A 25,841-nucleotide genomic window follows, 5' to 3' on the forward strand; every position below is an offset into this window, starting at 1 on the left:
CTACCAGCAATTCAGAAATTTTGATGGAATCAGTATCAAGTGCCAAAAACAAAGCAACAAGCTTCTGCAGTTGAACAGAGAATCAGCAAATGAAGTAAGTGCCCAGGGTAACTGGGGACAGGCAAATTCCAGTTTCTTGCTGCATTAAAACAGAGGAATATTTCCCCATTGCAATTGTTAGAAAGCAAGCATCTGTAAAATATGCCATTGACACAATGCTGATGACCCTACCTATTTTCTACACAACTGGAGAACTCATTCAAAAGCAGAGTCTTGTTTTAAAATACTATTTCAATTCGCTGGATTAGAACAGGAAAAATCTTAAAGAATCTTAAAACTTAAATTCCAATATTCAATTCCGGATTCAAAATTCTATCCACAAATACTGTTCTCATAAGAAGAACATTTCATTGCAAAATGCACAAGCAAACACTATGTTAGCCTGCATCCAATGAATCTTATTTCCTTGCAATATTTCAATATTTACTTAATAAATATGAAAAAACATCTTAAAGGTTTCTTTAATCTTGATATTAAAGAAATTAATCTTAATTTCTGCAAAGAAAGCAATTTCTGAGACTAAAATATTTACAAATATTCACAGAAAAGTCCTAGCCTCCATTGGTTTACAACAAGCATCAATTCAGTGAAAGTCTCTAATCTTTCCCAGAAGATTGTTTAGAAAAAAAAAAAACATTTTGTAGTTGCAAGACTATGATTTGAGGTTGAAGTTTGTTCTACAGTAGGATTAGCATTATTAACGTTACACGATGATATCACTGTTTTGCTGCAGTGCTAAAGGCAAATTCAGACCATGGCCAGTTGTAATCATGGCTGTATAACTCATGAAGAGGTACACTGTACAGTTCAGCTGACAATCACTACTACCATTGTCCATTTTAAATACTCTAAAGCAGAGTTTTTATTCTGGAAAACAAAACATACTGGCAGAATCGTTTTTCTCTGTATTTTAAGTGATATTGAAATAAATTCATCAGCTGTTGTTAAGAGTTGTCAAAATAAGACACCTGTTAGCAATAGGACAGCATAGTTTACACAACAAAGCAATGCAGAAATAACACACTTTACAACTCAAATCTTAAAATGTATCTGTTGAAAAATACCAAGTTATAGAAATGGAGAGTAAAAAGTCTGAATGTGAAAAATTGGAGTACTGGTAGAAAGATCAAATAGAAGAGCTGTTTAAATTCTAGTTCTTACCGGTCTTTAACAATAAACTTATCTTGGTCATCAGTTTCCATTTCTTCAGATTCTTCATTCACAGTTTTAATTATACCATTTTCTTTATTTTCATCATTTAGAAATTCATACCGCCCATGTTCTAAGGCTGCTCTCCAAGACTGCCTGTCTGTAACCTGAAGCAAACATACAAATCATATGTTTCCAAAGAACAACAAACTTTTAGTGCCAATTACTGTCTACACTTAGTTTAATTACAGTGTCAGTAAAAACCACAGCACACAGGAGTTCTCATTTGAGTTACAGACTTGATGGCACCACTGTGCTCCTAGGTGCTCTACAGTTCAAAAATACCTTAATAGCTCCCAATGTTCCTTGGTAGATCCTGTCTTCAATGTCCAAAAGAAAGTCTCTGAGTCTCATTTCAAGTTGCTTTTCTGCAGATATTTGGGATGCATCATGGGCATTCTGCATCCTTCCCCGTACTGGAGGAGGAGGTCTAATGTCACTTTGAGGTTTGTCTGCAATAATACCAAATAGCTTTCCGTTAGGGGAGTTGGTTCCTTCAAGAAGCCGGCAGTGGAGGGAGCAGAGGCAGCACAAGGCAGAACAAACTCAACGCACAGGCTCAAAACTCCCCTCCTACAGCAACACTTGTCAATGCCAACATCTCCACACTACTCCGGTCAAACAGCATCCTGGTAAGAGAAGATCTAAAAGACCAGCATCTGTGCATCTCAATACATAGGATGAAAAATTATTGCCAAAGACAGAAGAATGACTTTTAAAATTATCTACTGCTTTTGAAAGCACTCAATCATTAACAACTCTGCTAAGAACACAAGAGAAAAAACAAGTCATACTCCCAGTATTTCCTGTATTTGTACTATCCTTACTCCGCTGGATAAGCATAATTCATTTCCTCTTTGTGCATGGATCTTTATCACCACATTTAAAACATACCTGTGCAACTGTCAAGTCACAGAAACTGAGAGAACAAGTTACAGTTCCTTTTAACAAACTAACCTGTAAAATCAAACAGGTAAGATGCCAGGGGAATGGACTATACTGACTGAAAGCACGCAAAGATTCTAAATCAAACTTCATAAATTTGTGTAAGTGGCAAACATCTTTTCAGAGGATTTACCTTAAATTCACTCAATGCAGTGATGAGGAGAAATATGGAAAAACTTTGGGGCATTCGATAAAAAGTGCCTTAAAGCTGCTGTTGAGAAAGTCACAAGGTAAATTTCTACAACACTCAAGTGCACACATCTACACTCTGAAACCCATTACTGTTCTGCTTCCTCTTCTTGTAGTGAGCATTTGCCAAAGGAGAAATGACAAAACAAACAAACAAAATAAAGAACCCCCCACAAAAAAAGAAAACCTCCAGAAAAAAAAAACCACCATCCCATCACAGCATTGATGTTAAACCCACCTAACAACCAATGCAGCTAAAACCACTCTTTCATTATTCCCAAAGGTTTTGGTATGACTCTCAAACATGCTGTTTTTTCCTTGTTCACAATACTCAGGTCAGCACAAGCTTTTTTTATGCATTATCAAAATGTGGAACTGCATATCCCACCTACTCAAAAAAATCAACCAGAAATAATTGCCTCCTTTTGTGAAGTTTTCATCTCCAGTGTCGTATCTCATCTTTCCTTTCACTACACTGGAAATGGGGATATCAGTTGATCAATGCTATGATTTACCTATAATAGATATTAATCTAACCCCAAATTTTAATCTTCTCCCAGTGTTTAAGTCACTAAGCAGACAAAAAAAGAAACCACTGCTTTTTAGCACACATCAATTCTCCATAAGCAAAAAACAAAAAAACAATACAAACATGTTTTCCATAGAGCAAAACAGTGTTGAAAAACAATTTCTGGTTCTCAGGAATTATTTAAAATTAAATAAAACTTAGAAGGTTCTAAAATATTATATAGCAATTCCAACTGTGGAAGTAAGTTAAGACCAGGAACTCTTCCTTTACCTGGAATATGGAATTTTTCCACAGGAAAACTGCTTAGTTGTTCATAAATTCTACTTTTCTCTTGTAAAAGAGTTTCTTTTAAGGCACTCTCCCTATGTCCTCGGGAATTGAGAGCCTCTAGAAGTTGGTCCAGTTGTTCCCGAGAACTGTAAAAGCACCAGCGGTTTGGTTTATATACTGGCCTTGGCACCTCTACAACAACACTGGTGTGTGAATCTTGGTCAACATTGGAGGTAGATTCAGAAGATTTCAAAGACTCTCCAGTTTTACTGAATACCTGAGGTTCGTTTGTGCAAGACTGTACACTATTCTGAAAGGAAGAGGTTCGAGGCAACAACATGTCTTCTGTGAGACCAGAATAGTCCTCTTCTATAAACAATCCAGGAACTGAGGGGAAAATCCAGTAGCGTCGGTACAAACGGTCACGACCTAAGGGAGTAATATTTGTGCAGGCAGTTGCATTCTGTATCTTTTCTAATAGTTCTTTCTCTTTCTTTTGTTGCTCCTGTTTTAAAGCTTCCTCATCTTCAGCAGTAAGAGGTTCACTCTTTCCAGAAGTATCTTCTTGTCTTGTAAATTCTTTAAATCCATTTTGCCCTCTCCTTCCTAAAAGGAAAAGGAAGAGTGATAACCATACCCATAAATTCTTTCTTTAGCTAAAATAAATCAGTGTAGTGTTTTCTTTTGAAATATCTGTTGTTTTTGCAGACTTCTAACAAAAAGAATGAAAACCACATAATAGCCTGTTAGATTAGATTCTTACAAGGTCACTGAGGTATATTACTTGTAACTGTAATTGTTTGTCAGGCAACAACTTCTTGTTTGTTTGGTGGTTGTTTTTTTTTTTGTTATCCAAACAGCAAGCATGGAAGATGAGAAGAAATGGAAGATCACACAGATGACAGATCTATAAGAGGCCAGCTAAGTGCACTATGTTTATGATCTTTTTTTTCTTTATAAATTTACATAAATTCATATTTTCTTAAGTTCATTATAAACAAGAACTTCCCAGTTGCATGTATGCCTGTGTATGAAATGTGCACGCATCCACATAAACGCAGGTCAGAGCATTACCTCTCCTTCCTTTTTTGTTTGGTCCCAGCTCTTCTTCATCCTCGGTCACTGTGTCTATTTCTGGCTCTTTACGTTCAGTTTCCTTGCTCTCTGTACTGGTATCAAGGTCCTCTCGTTCCTCCTCCCTGGTATGATAAAATAATGAAAAAATGTGACCAGCTGACCAACCATATATTAAAAACAGAATGGAAAGAGAATGACACATAGTACAACACTATATCTTCAACATAAATAGTATTTTAATATTAAAAGAACACTCAAAGTAACTCACTGAGTTGAAACTACAAAGCTTCATGTCTGAATACTAAAACCAGCTCTTTGGTATTCACTCTTCCATTTAAAGAGCATTATGGTAATCAGACTCTGACTGAAGATATCTATGTCTGTATGTTACCTCACACAGCACTTTTTACAAAATGTTTATATTTCCCATCATTCAGCAAACAATCAGACTTAGAAAACTACGTAAAGCCACTAGTATGTAACATCTATTATTTACCATCCCCCCATCCCCACAGTTATAGCTTCAGAAACATAGCACAAATCTGACTTTAGCTCATGCTCATCTCTTACAAGCAGATTTATTTAACTATCTTCCTCAAGCCGGTAAAGATACAGTTTTGCATGTATGCTTCCTTGGTTTTCTGCTGTGGTTTCCCCTCCCTCCCCTAGAATCAAATGCAGTTGCATACGCATGAATCTCACCACCTGAAATCATACAAATTTAGTTTCAATATCAGAACAAAAATCTTAGTTTTATGGAAACATATGGGGCAGCGTAGCATTTAAAAGTGCTATTAAATTTGATTCATAAACTGTTATGCAAGGTCAGTATTTTTAGTTCAAATCAAAACAATTATTTTTTTTTTAAATTATAAAAACTACAGTGGCCTCTTAAGAAAGTCTTCATAGTACTGAAATCAGTTAGATACGTAAAAAATACAAATTGGATTTTTTCAAGTTTCTCATCTATAAAGTTGTCAAGCTTTCAACAGACTAATGAGTACAATTAAAGTTAAATTAACTTTATGAAAGCAATTTTATTTTTAATTCTACAATACTAAGTTGAAAAAACATTAGTAATACCACATATCATACCCAACAGATACTTCCACAGCAGGATTTCTTTGCTCTTCTTCCTTCAGCTTTTCTTGTTTCTCTTTCATTTTTAACTCTTGTTCTTTCAACCTCTCTTCCTTCCTCTTACGTATCCTAGCAGTAATAAGAACACAGAAAAATCAATGGCAATTAATCTAGAATCTGATCCTTTACAGACATCATCATCTAAAAATAACATTTACATGGAAAGCATAATACTAAGCATAACATTCACTACTCTCTAGGGTCTCATGAACACAGCCTAAAATATAAGCCGTTTCAGTGCTTCTCATATGCCTTTTGTAACTGTGGAACTAGCCTAATTTGTGTCATAACATTTAGCTTCCTGTATCCTAGTTCTACCTTGCTGCTGCTGCCTCCCGTTCTTTCCGATGCTGTTCTGCCTTCAATTCTCTGAACTCCTGTTTTGCCTGTCGTAGTACATCAACAGAGTCCTCAATGAAATCTCGAGTGGAGACCAAAGTCAGAAGTTTCCCACAGAGAGCATGAAGAATCTTCATCTTTTCTCCTAATAAAATTCAGACAAGCGTTTATATTTCATCACACAACTCATAAACACCCCTCCTCTTTTATAAAGATGCACTGAATTACTTTGACAAAAACTACATGACAAGTAGTCAGATAATCTCTAACATTTATTCTCTTTCATTACCTGGCAACAAATCATACACTGAGGTACTTGAAAGTTTCTTCAAGAGCCCAGGATTACTTAATCGCAGCTCCATGCAAGCATCATCAGTAGCATCAAACCCTCCTCGTTTCTGGTAGCGGTATTTCGCATTGGCTGATGTTACATCAGCACCTGATGCTAGAATGTGAAGTCTGAGAATCTCAGAAAGCGTGCAGCTATCAAGATCCAAGTTTTTCAAATTGCAGCCTACAGTTAAGAAGAACAAACAGTTATTTTACATAGACATTTACACACACATAAATATAAAAAGTATGCTTTAAAATACAGAGTAAAATAAGAACAATAACAAAACAAGAAGTGAAACCCACACATACCCTGATGTAACTGGGGCCATGCAGCTGCCAAAGTTGCAACTGCAGACAGTGCAGATTTTGTGGGGTCTGCATCTTCATCCAAAGCCTCTGTTAAATCTTTAAGAAATAAACACTTTATTCTAGTGCAAGTAAAAACTTGTACTGTGGAAGGGAGGAAAGCAAGCCATTGTTTAAAGTTGCAGACAAAGCGAAGAGGCCCGATATTTACAAATCAATTCCAAATCAGAAGTAATATATCTTTAAATGCAACTAAAAGCTAAGGACATGCATCACATGCTACACGCTGCTCTCCCTATACACGTAAGCTGCTAGAGCAACTGCAATGCACAAGACATGCACAATAGCAACATTAAAAGCAGTGGAAACAAATTAGGATACACACTTGAAAGCAAAAATAGACAATGCAAGAACACCTGTATTTTGCTTCCTCAAATGAACTGTTAATCCCTATTATCATTTAGATAAGACCACCGAAACAAGTCAAACGTTTTGACGCTGGTTATCACTATTCACCCTGCACTTTTAATATGCAACTTAGAGATAAACTGACTGATCTGCACAGATGCCATTACTAAGATATCAACAAGAAACCTACAAGAAGCATCTACACTTAATAAAGAAATAACAAGTTAGCAAACTGACCAAGAAAGCAGGGGAACTGAAAGGCAGAAACAGCAAAGTTCCTGTTTCTTAGAAAAAAGTTTCCTTAGCACTTAGAGGTATTTCTCCAGAGGGTTGACATCTTTCTTTCCAGCACTGCATGCTGTTTGAATAATTTCACTTAATTCACTGTAATCATTAAGCAATTTCAAAATCACCAACTGAACAGAGTCACAATTCCGAACTAAGACTACATAAAAAGCAAATCAAGCAAAACTACTGTGGATTATATCATTTGAGAACTGCCACCTAGACATTACAAAATTAATCTCTTCATTTTCCATTCTCACCTTATCTGTACGCCACCATTTGAAAAAGTACTACACACCAAAGCCCTATACTCTTAGAGTTTCTGCAAAAGAGAGCTAACACTCAGGCTGACTACTACTAGCTTGGTTAGCCAGAATTACAAAGGTGAGAACATCTAATTCTGTTAAAAAAAAGAAGCTGTCTAAGTAGAATTATAAAACTAAAAAAAATAATAAAAATTAAATAATAAAAATTAAATAATAAAAATTAAATAATAAAAATTAAATAATAAAAATTAAATAATAAAAATTAAATAATAAAAATTAAATAATAAAAATTAAATAATAAAAATTAAATAATAAAAATTAAATAATAAAAATTAAATAATAAAAATTAAATAATAAAAATGGCTTTACATTGAAGTAGAATAAACATAACAGACAAACTGCCTTGCCCATAACTCTGCCAAACTAGAAACGAACAACATATTTTTGCAATTGTTACCCTCATGTAGTGAAATTAAAACATGGTAGTTAGATTACTATTTCTAATCAACTAAAGAATCTAATCAGTCATCAACTGTTCTATGATTACCCAATAATGAAACCCCTGATTATATTGCCCTAGCAGTGTTCTCTCTCATTACTTAGACTTGTTAAATTCTTTAAAAGATAACTGCCAAAGTCAACTGTAATTATTATGTAGTCCCAATTTTTAACCCTGCATCTCATCTGTAACTGAATTCAATTAACAACAGCAGCTTCTATTGCTGCAGATAGCATTCCATGTTTTTCAGAAAGATATTTTACAGATCAGACACAAGCAAAAAATACCATGTCTTCACAGGGAGTGCTAAAGGAATCGTCAAATCAAACAGGAAGTGCTCTTCTATTCCCAACTCTAATGACATCACACTAGCAGGAAGGATGAAGTTTCTACTTAATCAAATTTCTCAGTCCACAGAGAAAGGACACAAAGGTAAACAACAGTGTGGCTGTCATCCTTCCCAGCAAGCACTGCATGAAGCCTAAGAATTGCGAGTTGTTTTAGACCTCACAGGAGGTACACATGACAGTTGCATCTTATAATATTTTCAAGGTTCCTAAGTATGACACTTCTTCCTGCCTCCTCATTTACACATTTTTTGAGAGAAGGTCACTAGATAGGGAACAAGCATAACAATGGGGTAGGATCAGCTCCCTAATTCACAGTAAGGCTTTATAAATAGCCAAACTTATACAAATAAGGGAGAAGCACCTTGCAAGGGCATAAACAGAATACTTTCAGTCTGTGTTATTGAAAAACCCCTGGAAAGCACCCTGCGTAGCAACAACAGATCTAAGGCCTATTCTACAGACTGCTGTACTTACAAGAGCATTCACAGACCAGCTGAATCACTGAACAGCCTGAACACAAAAGCAGTCTACTGAAGATGAAGACGTACAAAATGTTGTTCACTGCGTAAGTTTGGAACAAGTTCTGAGGAACTGCATTCGGAGCTCCTGTAGAAACGTGTGCAGCTTCAGCCTTACCCTGAAGCCCAAGGGCAGAGTGACAGTGAGCTTTACTGGAATGCTACAGAAACAAAGTAGCATCTGGTAACTGCAGATATACACTTGTATGACTTGAAGGAGAATGAATATGAAATTCTTCATTACAGTTGTGGTGGAAAGTCTTAGTTTTTAATCTAATTAGGTCCAGATTTTTCTTTCTAGTTGAAGTCCTTCAAAAAGATTTGGGAAAGCATCTCTTTTCCTCACCCTCAGGAGAAACAACGAAGTGCTGAAGGAGAAGGAGAAGGAAAGTAGACAACTTTCCTTCACCTCCTTAACATAAGCAGTGCTGTTAAACGCTTACTATGCTTGGCTGGATACAAAAGCAGTAACAGTAAGCTTGTTTCATCTGAACTTCCCCCAGCACCCACTCTCCATGCTCAAAGTTTTAAATGCAGATAAAAGTGAAAAAACAAGACCATTTGCATACAATATCCATGCACAATAAGACAAAGTTAAGCAAGGAAATGACACAAATCATGCAGTTTAAAGTTAATTCCAGTGCAATCAGTTTTTCAGCAGTAAAATTAAGGATCTGACCTTTGGTCTCAGCATCAGCTATTTGATCTTTGGCCACTTCTTCTTCCTCTTCGGCCATTGCCTGAAAGATGGCAGTCAGGAAGAAAAACAGCAATTCACATAGTGGGCCTTCAGTGTCATTTCCTACAAGAGCTTCCTCTAAAACTTCTGTGAATAAAGTTTAAGAAGTGTCACTTTTGCCACAAAGTTGGAAAACAATTATGTACTGAAGAATTGAAAAAAAATCAAACATTTTTCCTTTAGGTATGATTAAAAAAAAAAGTTACCTTCCTATAATTTACCACAAATATTCATACAGTAATACTGTCAGGAAGCACTGACAAAGCAAAGTTTATTTTTTTCTTGTAGTTACATATCAAGAAAGCACAAGGAGACATTTGTAGCAAACAGATTAACAGCTTTTATACTGATTTTTATAAATATTGCAAAAGTTGTTGAGGAGAAAAACTGATAGATGTGCATGTATAAGCACTGCTATATTGAAGCTGCACAGACAATTCTGTAGCAGCAGTATCATGGTGCATCTAAAATGCTTGTTAGAAGGACATCACAAAAATGAGGCATTTTGCCACATAAATGACAACTTGCCTAAAGTCACTCCTTCAGGAAATTCATCTTGAAGATCAAAGAGTTCCCCAAAAGCATATAAAAACTCCAAAACCATCAAAGCATCACCAAAGATCTCAGGAGGAAGTCTCGTCTTCACTGGCATTGGAACTGGAAGTTCCTACAATCCAAATGCAATACGTTAATATTGTGTTTGGTCCCTGCAGAATACACAGCTGATTAAAAACAGTCTATGATTCTAAGGATCGTATCTGTAGGGCTTTTTGTTGTTGCTGTTTGTATTTCACAGACAAAATCTCTTACCACAACAGCATTTCTGTAGCATCTGTAGCTTAAACAAAACAGCACTTAACCTGGTTATACATCTTTTGAGATACCAAAATATTCTACTTCATAAACATCAACACAACTTTTGACTTCATTTTAAAGGAACTCAATTCCACGACAGGTTAAGAAGGTTGGGTGTCAAGATATTTCTCTTAAGTCAGTATTATTCTACAAGAGTTTTGAATTAAAGTTTTACAGAACTGTCCAGACAAGCAAAAATAAACATTTTCTTAAGAAGTTACTCATCACTGCTTGCAAAGACAAACAAACAAAAACTCAAGACATGCATCTAAAAAGCACAGCCATTTAGCACTAGGATCAGTGCTAGACACAATGTTGTGTCTAATGACAGAGTGTTCAGCATTTGCTTTTTTTACACTGGTTGGGCAGTTACAAGAGCTGAAGACGTTTCAACGGGAATTGATGTAACCATATAATAAGGTTGCTTAGCAGACACAAGCAGGAATTCACAGATGACCATGTCTAACTATCTGACTTTCAAATTAGTATCTTGATGCACATCTTCAAAGATTTGTCTTCACCTATGTTTTTTAGTAGACAGATTCAGTCACCAGAAAGCATGGCTCCTCTCCACAAAGGTGGCAGTTCACAATATGAAGATAACCACGCTTTAAAAAGAATACAGTACTTCACATATCTTGAGAACAGTATTTCTCAAGAAGCAGCATAAAGACAGACCTTTCTTATTATTCCCTCATCTGAACTTTATTCATATTCTTGTCAATTATGATCCTTTCCCAGCTTTCCCCTTGCCTTTTCCAACTTCAACAGCAGAACTGTTTTGCAGTTTCCCTTCATGACAATCCCCTTCACTTTTCTTCAGTTTCTTCTCTTTCTACACAACCTAGGAGTTTCCACTCATCTTCAAGTGCCTATACAGCTCAAACTGCAAATACATTCAGTTCTCATATATTCCTCCCAACGAGTGCTATCACTTCATTTACTACTTTATTATATCTCATTTTTCCTCTTTTCTTCCATCATGCTTCCCAGAAAGTCTCAAATAAACCCCATCGTTGTGTTTCCGACAATTTGGCCTCCTTTTGCTATCTGCTGCCAGAATTGTAACAGCACATATGTTAATGCATAATATAAGACAATACTCTGTTATTACAACCACACTATTATCTTGTTTAGAAAAATCACCTTTGGGAGGTAAATTCTTGTTATTTTCCATAGATCTCCAGTATCATCACAGAAATGGCCAGAGTTGGAAGGGACTTCAAGGATCACGAACCTCCAACCCCCCTGCCACATGCAGGGCCACCAACTTCCCCATTTAATACTAGACCAGGCTGCCCAGGAACCCATCCAACCTGGCCTTGAACACTTCAAGGGACAAGGCATCCACAACCTCTCTGGGAAGCCCGTTCCAGCACCTCACCACTCTCTCTGTAAAGAACTTCCTTCTGACATCCAACCTAAATCTCCCCTCCCTCAACTTAAAGCCATTTCCCTGTGTCCTGCAGTTATCAACCCTTTCAAAGAGTTGATTCCCCTCCTGTTTGTAGCTCCCTTTAGGTACTGAAAGGCTGCAATGAGGTCACCCCGCAGCCTTCTTTTCTCCAGGCTGAACAACCATCCAGAAAGATGCTGAGTTTAAAACAAGAGCATGCCTCAAGGAGTAATGAACTAATACCTTTTCTACCTTCTGCATCTAAAAACATGGTTTCTTCATTATATAAATATTTTAAGTAACTCAGGCTTACAGTAGGCAAACTCATGTTGCATATGTAACAGTCAGGCTTATTCAATACCCACCACTCAGTAAGATAAGCGCTTAAAAATAAAACTATTCCACAGTAACACTCAGAATAGCCTATGAAATCAGCCTATGTAGCATCACCACTGGGACATACACGACTGCAGCTACCTCTGCATTAGGGTTCCCAGGATAGATTCCCTATGAAATACAAGCTTGTGATATATTCCAAAGTCAATCCTACCTTAAGATCATCACACTCCATATCTTCTCTAGGCTTACTCCACTGTTTCAGGTATTCCACATATTTTCTTTTTTCCTCACGCAGCTTCTCTCTTTCCTAAAGGAAGTCAGAATTGTATTGGAGATACAGTGAGATCATTCATTACAATTTAACTCACAGTGGGGAAAATAAATAAATAAATAAACCAGAACATGTTTCAGCAGAATGAAATAATCTGTTTATCATCTTCTTACAGAATGCATTAGGAAAAATGAGTGTGAACTTCAGTAATGCTTTCTTGGATTAGACTTTTGTCTTTGCTTTTTAAATGGAGGTCAGACAAAAAAAAATTAAAATACAAACATTCGTGAAAGTTGCCATAAAAACCACTGTCAAAGTAGGCATTGGATATGGCTTTAGTAGAAGTTAGTGGTCTAAATAACTTCATCCCATATAAAGTGACAAAGTTTGTTTTGTTCTGTTTTTTTAACCAACTTTCATCCAAAGATCAACTACAAGGATATCTACATTTAGTATCAAGTAAGAACAAAATATACATTTTTGTGAATTAACGATATGAAATACAGAAATATCTAGAAACACAGTTCCCAATTATGTCTTACAAATATCTATTCTTCCAAAGCACATTTCTAGGAAATGAAAACAGTTAATGGAAAATGACACAGATAGCAAACAAACTAAATAAGCTAGATAGCCTGTTCCTACATAAAACACATATTTTGCAAATACATTACTTTCTCCTTCTCTATTTTGAGTCTCTCTTTCTCTTCTTTCCTCTTCATCCTTTCCTCTTCCACAATCTTCTTTAGTTCCTCTTTCTTTTTTTCCTTATCTTCTTTCTCTCTTTTTCTGGCTTCTATAGCATTTGCCTTCTCTCGTTTTAATCTAGCTTTTTCAAAAGCTATATAGGAGGGAAAAAACAGAGTTTTTTCTTTCATAAAAAGTTAAAAAAAATTAACAGTATTTAAATAGATTAATCTTTTTTATAATTAACATATGAAAAAGATATTGTCTTGAAGATTGAATTGTTTCTATGCCAACCAGAATTTCTATCACTTGAAAGTTCTTTAGAAAATCAGAATTTTAGGGCTTACATATTATACATGTTTTTTTCCAAGGTTGTAATAAAGTTGCATTTCTCTCCTCTTAATGAGTATACAGACATTACCTTTTTTCCCCTATCAAAAAAAACAAAAGATGACAACTGACACCAAATGCACAGAATAATGCAGCTTAATAAAAGCATACACATGCAATATCTGTTATAGCAAAATCCTTTAAAGAAGTCATCTTTCAGTATTTAAAATAACTATTACTGAAAAGTCAATTCATTTGAAATCCAGTTATCAATTCAGTGGTTTTTGTACAAATTTTACTTGTGTTACACACTTCAAGATGAAAATTAATTGGTAATGAATGTAACTGCTAGATTTCTTTGTAGCTGTATGTAGAATAACAGCAGGACACACACTTCCACTTTCAGTGGACAGACAATATCTGTCAACTGCCACACAAATTAACAAATAAAAGCGATCAATGAGATCACGATTTTAATTGAATAAGCAAGGATAGAAGCAAGTGAATGACAATGAAAAAACCAGACCCTTATTTTTAATACAAAGTGCTTAACAGTGGGGAAAAAAGGTGGGTTTTTTTGGTTTTTTTTTTTTTTTTTTTTTTTTTTTTTAAACATACTTGTGAAATTCTGAGAAAGGGCTAGATAGTTTACACAGCTATGTATCAGACATGCCAGTCATGACTCTCATCCAGAAAATAAAAGCAATTACACTTATTACCCACAGCCTTCTGTGCACCAAGAAGGCTGATTCTCCAACGTTCTTGGAATTTTGCTACCATTTCATATTAAAGTACTATAAGCTCCTCTTTTTAAGAGTATTCATGAATGTTACTAATTACCATTCCAATTAAGTATCATCTACAGGTAAATATGTTTAGCCTAATATTAACTGCATTAACACCGTGCATTTTCAAAATCTAAGCTTCTGCAAAAAATATTCACTTCACCACTCTAAAAGACTAATGTAGTTGGACTGCAAGCCTCATACGTACCCACAATTTAGTGAAATAAGTAAATAAAATCAGGAAACAACAATTCTAACCACTGAAGTGACATTCTGGAATTCAATGAAGTCTCATTACATTTTCCCCTTGAAATATACAACCCCAAAAACACTAATTATGGCCAGCTCTCAAGCCTGTAAGAACAGGTTCTACTAGTCACAAGATCTCAACTTACCCATGGCCTGCATATCTTCTTTTTGCTTCTGAAATCTTGTCTTTTCCTTTGCTACTTTACTTCTGTTTCCTTGGGTATTCTGCTTAGCAGTAATACTGTCCTCCTGAAAGAGAATTGACAGTGGGGGAGTTGAAAGAAAGAAGATAACATCAGCAGTGAAATAATCTGCAACAGATACTTTTGTTTTTGTAACAGTCTTCTGAAACAACCAAAATGGCCTGTAACAGTTTTTCAAACATATGGACTACGCACAGATTCTGCCAACTTGTTGAAGTTCTTCCAGATCTTTTTAAATAACCAAGCTTAGAGCACTAAACTTTTGCTGTGTTTAAATACAGGTAACAGACATAACTGCAACTGAGAGCCAGAATTAAGAATTTTTTAGCTTATTTTTTAACAATTTCCAGAAAAATATATGACTTAACAACATACTGAAAACTTAGGATCTTGCTGGGAGTATAGAGATAAGAAAGACGAGAAGATAAGCTGATAAAAGAGATTAAATCCCATATTTAAATATAAACAACCTATTTCAATAGTGATTACATTATGTTTCCCAAATCATTCCCAAAGAAAACAAAACCAACAAAAAAACCACACCAAATTGAACTCCAACTGCTCTGGAAGTTCAAAGAGTTAAAAATGTTGTCATTACTTACATGACTAATGGATGCCCTCTTTGGAGGTCTCCCTCGTCGTCTGCTTGCAGGACTGAAGACAAATGTGGGTGGGTCATCAGGAAAAAAGTAGGAGAAATTTTGTTCTGCTAGATTATATTTTGCAATTGATGTTGCCTTAGAAAGAAAGATGAAAACATATTCTGTGATTCTGTGATATTCAACATGAGACTCCTACCTTCTCATAAACAGATGTAAATTAATGAATCATTCCCTCAGACAGACTGTAAATACAGAGTCACAATTGGTTAGCTTATTGTACGAAATAAAACTCTGCTGCACTATAAATGCAGAGGTAATCTAGCAGATTACTTAGGCAATACACATCTGAAGACATAATTTGGCCTCATTTGGTAATACTTAAGTACTTTTCAGGAAATAGAGCAGGACACAGGATTCCCAGCAACTTATCAGAATTTGTTTAGAGTCACTTTTGACAGAGAAAGTTGGGAACCATGTAAGCATGGTATGGAATTACACAATTCTTAGTAAATTAGAGGAGAAAAAAAAAATTGGCTTGTCAAAGTTTCAAGTCTGCCTTCTCAACCTGGTGAGGCCAGACATCTACTCTTATCAATGGATACTGCTGAAGAGACAAAGGAGACACTTCAAAGAAAATCACTCCTACACCCCTGTCAGCATTATTTTCCTACACTTCCATTTATTTAGGAGACTGATGTTAAAGTTACAAATCCATTTAGAAAATTAGTTGCTTTTATTAATTTTTCACAACTGCCAGAGGATGCCACTGAGGCTCTCATCCATCAAGGCTTTGCTATACAGGATGAGAAGTTACATCACTGTATGAAGATTCCTCTCAATACACAAAGTGCAAAATGTAATAAAACAACCTTTTAAATAAAAATAAATAATAAAATAATAAAAATAATTAAAATAATAAAATAATAAATAATAATAATAAAAAAAATACTCCTTTCTAAAAGTAATCTGAAAAAGGAGTTCAGATTCCAAGCTGTAATATAAAGTGAAGAATAAAGAGTCCAGTCAAATAAGAATCCAACACTATGCTTATAAAAGAACAAAGTTGATATTGTTGAAAAACAAGCTCTTGGTAATGGTAGAGAAATACAGAAAAGGAGAAAAGAATTAGGTCAATATTCTACTCCACAAACTATTCTTTTTTTTTTTTTTTTTTTTTTACCTTAGTTTTAATGACTCCCTCATGTGGTTCACAGTGTTGTTTCAGAAAAAGTTTAAGTCTATCACGAGAAAATAGGTGTTTCCTCCGACTGTATTAAGAAACAAAAGTGGTATTATCAACTAATGTACTTTAACTATTGTTTAAATGAAGCTGACAATATGTGCAAAAACACACGTAGCAGATCACGATTAAGCTTTTTGCCATCTTCTTAATTATAAATTACATTTAACATTTATGCATCTTTATGTATAAGTATACATTTTTGTGCAACTGTAATTTTTGCTTTGAAAATCCTGTTATGTCCTCTACTATATAGACAACTCCCCAGACTATTCATCTTCATTGTCTTTCACAAACATATCATTCTGTCACAGTGACATTTTAAATATCCAAATAAAAGGAAAACACCATTGCTTCAGGAGAGTGAAAAACAAACTAAAATAGAGACAGCACTAAAGCTGTATCTCTCAGACACAGAGGTAAGGCATCAAAGTCTCCAGTCAACAAGTATGAGAGTGTGTGGGGGTGAATTCTCACGCTGTTTTGTCAAGCCATTTAAACTCCTCCATACTATGCACTCTAAATCTTCTCGACATTCCAGAGAATTTGCACTACTTCATGGAAAAGAAAACAAACCAGGAGCTACTGAGTTATAGAAAACATCTAGTTGGAATAGCTTTATGGTACTTGAGGGTGAGTACATTCTTAAGCAAATGGAAAAATACAGTGTAATTAGCCCTGATTTAAGTAATAATCCAAAAGACTTGCCTATTACACAGGAGTAACTTATAAAAAGAACTAATCAAAATTCATGTTGGAAAATTGTCTTTAAATCACTGGAACTTTTTCCAGAGTATCCAGGGTAGAGAGGTTTAAAAGCCCATCTAAAACACTTACAGAAAATCTTTACAATCTTCTATTATAATAGTAAGGCAGTCAGATTACAATGACTGCTACAACAAAAACATTTCACAATGTGAATAGGCCAGGAACATAATAGAATAGAGTTCTCAAACTGCTTTCAACCAACCTCAGTCAGAGCAGTAGGTATAGGTACTATTAGTAATAGCAGGTCTCATCTGTGTGCCAGTGAAAAAACAGATCTGAATGGATGGTTTATGCATTAAAACTATTAAAGCTTGGAATCAACAATATACAAAGCTTGTGAAACAGCTGCTTGCTCCAGTGCTAATTAATAGTTCTAAATCACTATCATAAAATGCCACTTTTTATCAAAAACATCTTTACTGTGACTGATATAGTCCCCACACAGCTGTTGTAAAGCACAATTTTAACTTTCATATACTAATTTTACCTGAGCTGAGATGCTTTAACAATAACAGATTCATACAATTCTTTTTTAACAGGTTGGACTTTGTACTTGAACAAAGAAGGATCAATTATGGCTTTCTTCTTCCTAGAAAAGGTTAAGAAATAGTTAATAGCAATCACAAAATACCCGTCTTACATTCTACATGCTTTGTTTATATACATATACAGGAGAACTCTTCAGAATCCCCAACCAGACTTAGTCTATAACTTCTATCAGTACCCAATTGGATCTATTCACTTCTGCCAGCTTTTCTGCTACTTGTTTTAAGCTTGCGTTAAAGCCAGTAACATAGCTTGGAATGGGAAAAAAAAAAGACGTGGAGATGCTGGTTTTCTTGTGGCGAAGGAAGGGAACAAACAGGAAGACAAGCATTGATATATGCCCAACGTTCAGAAAAAAATCCTTCTTAATATTCTCAGTATCTGCAGTAGGCACAGGACAAGCAAGACTTACAAAGTATTTAAAAAGAAGACAGACAGTCGTGGAGATAGAATAGCATCTTAAAGTTAATGAAAGGACACAAGAAAATATTGTGCTGACACTGAAAAGCAGAGATTGAGCAATAACATTATACCAAAAGCACAGATTCTCCACTCCAATAATGTCTATAATAGAAAGCAGGATCTAAAGAATAAACAAATGGTTAACTCTTGCACCATTAGCTTTTACATTTTAGTTTGAGTAAGTCCCTCTCTCACTTTCAGTGGATCACACATAGGAGCCCCAGTCTAATCTTCCAAACACACCTGAGTTTCCAATAATTATCCTAAGAAAAGAACATGTTCCTGAATTCCTCATTTGTAAATTGATTTAAAGTCTCATTGCTTAGTGCAGAAGAGGAAGTAGTCATTCAGTATGTACAGAAAACTTTAAATAACAGATGACTGTCTAGTTATTTTGGCATAGAAACTGCAACATTAACTTTTGTTGTATATTATCAAGTCTTATTAAAAAAACATACAGAAATTAACAAAAGCTAGATCCATTTCACAGGACAAACACCCAACAAAGTCAACACAGGGCAGCACAGATGGACTGCCTGTACAACCTAAGCTTTTACCACAGAATGCAACAAAAGTAGCCAGCAAGAGCTTTTCTGCCTTTTTAAAAAAAAAAAAAAAAAAAAAAAAAAAAAACAAAAAAAAAACACAACAACAACAACAGAATACTTGGCTATTTCTGCCCCAAGCATACATAAGTGGGGTCAGAGAAAGGTTGAGATCTCTAATGACATCTATTTCCAGTTAAGATTCTCTAGCCTTATGGATTCTTTAGGAAAAATATTTGCAGATGGCCCATCAATCTGTGCTGTGTGCTCCACCCCCTCACAAACACATCCAGCATCTGCTGTACCATTGTTTAGGGGCACTGCAGCTTTGCCTGAAAGGTGGCTCTAAAATCTGGACACTTATCTGCAGACAGAGGCAGAACGCACCAGCTTAACACAAGTCCCAAGGCTAGTAGTATCCATAACCTATACAAACAGCAAAATACAGTCTCTAAAGGATTAGACGTGTAAAACTAAGTCATCTGTAAAGGCATAAAAAATGTTAGATACTTATACAGAAAATCTGACAACGTTGCTTTATTTTCAAGTAGATTTTACAAATGATAGTTTCAGGGTATATGCAAACTTGGAAAATAGAGTACTACCACATTTGTTACACAAATTCTACATTATGTTATGACATGGAATACTGACAACAAAAAAAAATATCACAGAACTATCACAAAAGACTAGCTCAAAACTTTCAGCAGGCAATTTAAAGCCATAAGAGGTTTACAGTTTCAGTTCATTTAACAGATTTGTTTGGTGTTTTTTTGATTTTGTTTAAGTATACCACGAAACACTGCTTCAAAGTGTATTCATATTTTCTTACAACACTTCTCTTGCTAACAGAAGAAATTACTTTGATAATATAGAGTAGAAAAATAAGTAATCAGCTAAAGAGAACCAAAGACTGAGAGTCTAAGACAGTCTTATTGCTAGTCTGTGTGTGTTTGCACTACTCCAAGAACAGTCTCCTTCCAAATTAATTCCATATGCCTTGGGGAACACAAAATGCCTTAATTTTCTCAAAGACGTAGGACTTCTTCACAAAGAACTTGGGTGATACCTTCAAAGGGCAGCAGATAATTTAAAAAACAAAAATAATAATCCTGCACTACTCCCAGCCAAGCGAGGAGCTCCACCTCACTCATTCAAGGAACATCAGGACATGGAATTCTTAATGCTGCAATCAGTAACATTAACTTCTGCATCCACATGATATCTCAAGGTCAACAGGAGTTCATGTAGAGCCTGTAAGTTGCTAGATTGGGACCTATTTCAAACATTCTTCTTCCATCAACACTGTGCTTGCTGTAAGAAATCTTTCCTCTCATTGTGCTAGAATAAGCAGCGCGCAAACGCTGCTGCAAGTTGGTAAAGAGACAATCCAAATTTAACACCCCATCATAGATCAGAAGCTCTCTTATTCAAAGTTATATATATGCTGCAGTGGCCTAATAATTCCTTAATATAAGACATGCCGATTACCTGCATCTAAATCATAATCAAATCCATGACATACAATGGTATAATATTTACACACACAAAGTGAAGAAATTTTTGCAAATTTTTCTATTTCGGACAATCACATTAAAACTATGTAAAGATTCTTCACAGACTTCCAGTAAGATCATGTCTTTTCATCAGATGGCAATCTCAGTTCTGAGGCCTATTATGGAATATCTGGGGATAAAGTAATGCAAGCAAGCTAAGTAGTACCATACTGTAGGACTGCAAAATGGAAACGCATTTTCTAGAATATAGCAGTACAGGTTCTGTAGAGAGGACTAGTGACAGGCACACAAGGCTCCTCCACCATCTTTCAACACAAACACTGTCATTCCAAAGAGATAAACAGCACATATTCTGTAGGCACTCAGATTCTCATCACGCACAGTTCCCTTAGCTGACTATACATAGTGTAACTATCATGACAGTGTAAGGCACCTGAGAACATTCATCTTGTCGCCCCCAAGCTGGAAGAATACTCACAATCCACACAAATTGAGTAATTTGTTTCAATCAGACCTTGCCATGTTTGTTTCAGTCTCCTTTCCACCCACCCTGAATGCCTTATCCTGTAGAAGCATCATTTACCCATTTTGTGCAGAACTATTGTGCGTTTCTGAATCATCGCTATCACTGATGACAATGGTTTCTCCATCAGCACTGCTGACATGGCCATTTGCCATTCCGTTGTGATGTGCTGGAGGAATGACTTCCAAAATCTGACATTGCAACCTGAAATAAAACACAGACATTTATCACTGTTAAAGACTTTCTCTAACACAGAAAGTATCAGCTGTCATTTCTAAGAACACTCACGTAACAACATTATATTGTCTACAGGATAAGTAAATACCTAAGAGCCTTGCGCTGAAATACGAAATAAAACATTCATTCCACGAGTTCTAAGAAATGAATAAACTCATTAGCTTACACCACATCTGCTTCACTAATCAGAACAACTGTCAAGTCACTGGTAGAATTAGTTTCAATGTTAAGTTTACTCAAGTAAGTTTAAAGTTCGGAAAAAAAAAATACTGAAAGTTAACAATCTGTTGCTTGAAAACAGTCCATCAAACAAATCTGTTATGCTTATTTTCAGAATAATCTAAGGAAAGCAATATTCTCAATTCCAAAGTTTTCGTTTTTTTTTACTTAAAGAGATCATTTTCTACCGTTGTTCATGACCTAAATAAACAAGGCTGAAATGATCATTATGCATCTAATCTTAATAATGGCCCATTTATCTGCTGACACATATTAAGGCTCCATCTGGCATGCACACAATTGACAAAACAAGTCTACCCCTTTATAACTAGCATCCTGAATGCTAGTTATAAAAAAAGACAATTAATTACATATCAGAAACTACAATTCATGTACACTTAACACTATCACACTATCACAGCTGATTTTTAACTGCTAGCTTTCACCCTTTCCTGGAATTCCCTTGTTCATATTTTGTAGTTTAATCTCCTAAAGTCCTGTCTGCTTCACAAAAATTAACTATCACAGTCAATGGATGCTGTCATGTACTACCATTAAAAGCCCAAAGGGGTGGGGGAGGAAGAAAACAATGATTCTCTTCTTCTAGGCACCAAACACTACCACTTGAAATGAGTACGACAGAAAATATATGAAGCACAGGGCTTGAATTAGCCTGGCATTATGCCTAAATTAAGAAACAAACTAAGATAAACTGAAAAAAAGTCTGTGGCAGCCAAATTTGAAGTGTTCCTTATCCAAATTGAACTGAACACTGGCAAAAAGAAAACAATGTCCAAATATTTCTTCAAACAAAACCAAAATATTTCTTCAGTCACCTCTTTTTGAACCTGAGCATGATATAAAAACTCCGCAAGCAGGAAACGGGGACGAGGCACAGAATAGCAAAAAACAAAAAAAAAAAACCAACACACAACAACAAAGAAATCACACAACTGAGGGGCAGAGCACTGACAAATCCCTGTGAGTTTAGCTAGAAGCTACAAAGCAGTCAGTGCCTGCAGCCTCTCCAACACCTCTCTCCAACAGAGAGCAAGCTCTCCAACGCACTCCACAGGGCACGTTACCAAAATAAATAAATATAATCTATTAACATCCTCATGTATTCCTAGAGTAAAGAGGACAATCAATATGCTTAATTATCCATGGGGACACCAGAGCTGTCTTCATGTAGAGCCAGCTTGAGTCCACTGGACTTATTAACCTCAGGCACACTGCCATTCAAACACAGCTGGCCCCGTTTCCACAGCTAGCTGGTTTGGGTCTGGAAGGCACGTTTTCCTGATGAGCAGAGCTCAAGTTAATTAACTGTGCAAATCTAAACAGACTCCATGTAAAGAACCAAGAGCACCCGACTACGTAACAGAGAGACAGATCCTAGTGGCTGTTCACAGCCTCAGCGCAGGTCCAAGGGGGCTTATTAAGGCCTGGCCCAGCACCAGCTCAATCCTGAGAGCAGCCAAGTACATCAGATACGCCGTTGCTGTAAGACCTTGCTTTTCCAGTATTCAAAATATCGCAGGCTCCCACTTCATATTAATAATATGGAGATGAGTGGATGGAAGGATGTGCATTATCTGGTTGTTTTTTTTCTAATACAAAAAATGTACCAGTTTTAATAAAAAAAGAACTTAGCAGAACTTCCTTCCACGTTACTAAATGTATATCATAGAGTTCCGCTCAATTTAATAGCGTTTAAATGGATTTCCAGTGGAAAATAATCAAAAGCATCAATGAACGTTGATAGACAGGGCTACTGACGCCTGCCTAAACTATTTAGCTTCACGACCACTAGAGGGAGCGCACACACACTGAATTTGTAATCACAGTAAAACAGCCACATGAGAGCTGAATCAGTCTACCCTACCCAATGCCACGAGAGGACAAAGAATCTGAAACATAAACGAATCGATCCTCTTGAACAAAGGAGGCTGATTATTTAGCCACCGAGTATTTTACCAACACTTAAATTAACTGCTCATGCACTCTAATTTCACATCACCTTCTCTAAGTGCACAAATTATGTATTCTGTACGCTTTATCCAGTAAGTAGCAAAATCCTCAATAAGCTGCTTTTCATTACCATTGTTATTCTTAACCAAGAAGAATGACTAGTGGAATAAGCAAACATAAAAAGCAAATGATTCTGCATTCTCTATACCTTCATTCAAATCACTATCTAAAACCTTTAGGAAAGAAACCAACTGAAACACGCTGTACCTGGCTCAATAACAGCCATTACATTTCATTGCTTATAATAGACAAGAGATTAAAGAAAATGATGCAATTGTTCCTTCCAGCACTAAAGAATTAATAACCTATGAACGAAGACTTCTTATTAGCCTTGTTACAGTCAAGACATGGCTAGTTTGAGCAAATTCCTTGGGCAGACACTCAGCTTTCAGTGAGAATGAAGGTCTGCTTCTTCTCTAGAAGCTAAGAATTGCAAAAAATGAACTCAAGGAATTTTTATTTTACATCATAAGTCACATAAAAGAACAGAGCTAAAAGCTGAATCAAGACATCCAAATAAAGAACACCAGTTTAAATACTTTCTAAAAAGGATACCGTAAGATCTTTAGTCAGCTTATGTTGAAGTCAAACTGATCAGATTAGGATTCCTCTTACAGAAAAACATGCACAAGAAAAAAAGAAATTATTTAAAAAAAAAAATAAAAATCACAGAAATGGTGTGATTTACTTAGCTCAGTAGTCCCATTTATAAAAACTCCATAATGATAACCTCTAATTCCAGCCACCGAGGCACGGTAACAAATGGAGCTACCCACCATCCCACACGAGCACTTATCTAAGACCATTCACAAATTCATCACGTTAAGAGCTTGTCGTGTATTCCTAAAGTTATTCCAGTGCCTCATGTTATTCTAAGAAAAACCTTTCTCTGACCTCTAGCCTACTTTTCAACACAACCAGTCTTAACTCATTTATTGCTACACAACAATCTTTAGATCAGTCTTATGCTAATTCCAATGTATTTGAGAGAAAAAAAAAAAAAAAAATACTATTACTGGGAGAACACACACCTCTCTAAGTCAAGAACAGCTTTCCTTGAAATAACAGTGAATATCGCAAAAAAGTTTGTTTCCCACACTAAGTGAATTCCAAACATATTCAGAGCATAGTCTCAGATAAACTGAGAATAACTGAGAATAACCATCGCATGTCTTTACAGAAGTCTCAACAACTCTAGCTCAGAAACTGACAGCCCAGAGCTAGAAAAGCTGGAAAATGACCATCCCATCCTCTAACAGTTCTGCATACCTCTTTCTGCATTACAGACTGCTGACAACAGCATGAAACTCCTCTGGCCTGTCCATAAGGCTGACCTTTATGCTAGTCCCAGAAACCAAGATCTGAGGCCTCTTCAGCTGGGCTAAATAGATGTTATGGGAAAGCTTCAAGAAGCACTTTGCCCTTAAGACTAAATTCTTTGGAAGAGCCAGCACCACCTCCACAGTAGCCCAAGAGTTTTAAACACAAAGCAAGAGCAGGGATCACCAATTCTAAAAAATACTGGTTTTCAAATACCAGCACATATCTCAGTTTTGGTTGCGTTGGGTTTTTTTTTTTTTTTTTTTTTTGTTGGTTTGTTTGTTTTTGGTTTTTTTTTTTTTTTCTTCTTCTTCTTCTTCTTCCTAATCAGCAAGAGAGATTTCCTACTGATTTCCATGAACTTCAGGTGGGGATGGACAGCTGCACAAGCAAAAGAACACAACCAACATCAGTAACCTTTACACCTCCATGCTGTATGAACTTACTGTATACAAACAGAGCTAGTAAGAGCTTGTTACAAAACAATTCAAGTTTAAGCATACACTTAAAGGCACAACGTTACAAAGCTATATAAAATTGCAAAAATATAACACAAACTCCTCTGGAGTCAAGATGTTCTGAAGTAGACCTTACGTGCCTGAGGACACACAATAGGCAAGATACACATACGCAATACAGTTGCTTTAGAAGCTCCATATCTATCATTCTCTATGAAGAATAATCTGGGCTGCACTCTGAAGATCAGTTTGGCACAACTAGCAGAAAACCTTCCCAGGAGAATGGTAAAGATGTGGCTGGCTGAAGATGCACAAAAGCAAATTGCACCTGCAGCCTTGGGGTGCTGTTCTGAGAGATGCAGATGATTTAACAGTTTGACACTGCCAGAAGAGGAAAAAAAAAAAAAAATCTTCCCTTACTTCCCTCCTTCCAGCTACATGCCTACAGTGGTGCTTGCTTTTCATAGCTTTGGCACTCAGTATGACTTACTAATTGCCATTAAATTGAATTCACTTATCTGCCAAAAACTAACACAACGTAAGAGCTGGCTAAGTTTCTGTCCTATCAGCTATTTCAGGTGGCTCACTGAAGGATCTGAAGAGAACCAGAGCATGCAGAAGACACAAATACTGGCCAGAGTCAGAGCAGGAAATGAATGAGAAGGAGTTAAGGTTTCTCCCCACTTGGAAACCCTTAGACAATGTAATTCCTGGGGTAGCTAGGGGATCTCAGTAGCCAAACCTTCCAAACCAAACAATCTAGGCACACAAACTCCAGAATGTTATGAGTCTGTTC

General features: G+C 36.0%; 1 protein-coding gene across 1 annotated transcript in view; it reads right to left on the reverse strand.

The window, feature by feature from the left end:
• Positions 1 to 25,841, reverse strand: part of BAZ1A (bromodomain adjacent to zinc finger domain 1A) — a gene marked incomplete at both ends in the record, with an annotated part of 53,366 nt that overhangs the window by 15,272 nt on the left and 12,253 nt on the right. Inside the window, 17 exons of the mRNA XM_079536908.1 lie at positions 1,222 to 1,376; positions 1,555 to 1,721; positions 3,203 to 3,808; positions 4,277 to 4,401; positions 5,375 to 5,488; positions 5,738 to 5,903; positions 6,048 to 6,272; positions 6,401 to 6,496; positions 9,403 to 9,549; positions 9,991 to 10,129; positions 12,264 to 12,359; positions 12,998 to 13,164; positions 14,521 to 14,623; positions 15,180 to 15,314; positions 16,360 to 16,447; positions 17,675 to 17,776; positions 20,841 to 20,984. Coding sequence (XP_079393034.1) covers positions 1,222 to 1,376; positions 1,555 to 1,721; positions 3,203 to 3,808; positions 4,277 to 4,401; positions 5,375 to 5,488; positions 5,738 to 5,903; positions 6,048 to 6,272; positions 6,401 to 6,496; positions 9,403 to 9,549; positions 9,991 to 10,129; positions 12,264 to 12,359; positions 12,998 to 13,164; positions 14,521 to 14,623; positions 15,180 to 15,314; positions 16,360 to 16,447; positions 17,675 to 17,776; positions 20,841 to 20,984 — 2,775 coding nt within the window. The remainder of the gene's footprint in view (positions 1 to 1,221; positions 1,377 to 1,554; positions 1,722 to 3,202; positions 3,809 to 4,276; positions 4,402 to 5,374; positions 5,489 to 5,737; positions 5,904 to 6,047; positions 6,273 to 6,400; positions 6,497 to 9,402; positions 9,550 to 9,990; positions 10,130 to 12,263; positions 12,360 to 12,997; positions 13,165 to 14,520; positions 14,624 to 15,179; positions 15,315 to 16,359; positions 16,448 to 17,674; positions 17,777 to 20,840; positions 20,985 to 25,841) is intronic.

The sequence above is a fragment of the Tetrao urogallus genome (assembly GCF_951394365.1).
Source record: "Tetrao urogallus genome assembly, chromosome: 6".
Lineage (NCBI taxonomy): Eukaryota > Metazoa > Chordata > Aves > Galliformes > Phasianidae > Tetrao > Tetrao urogallus.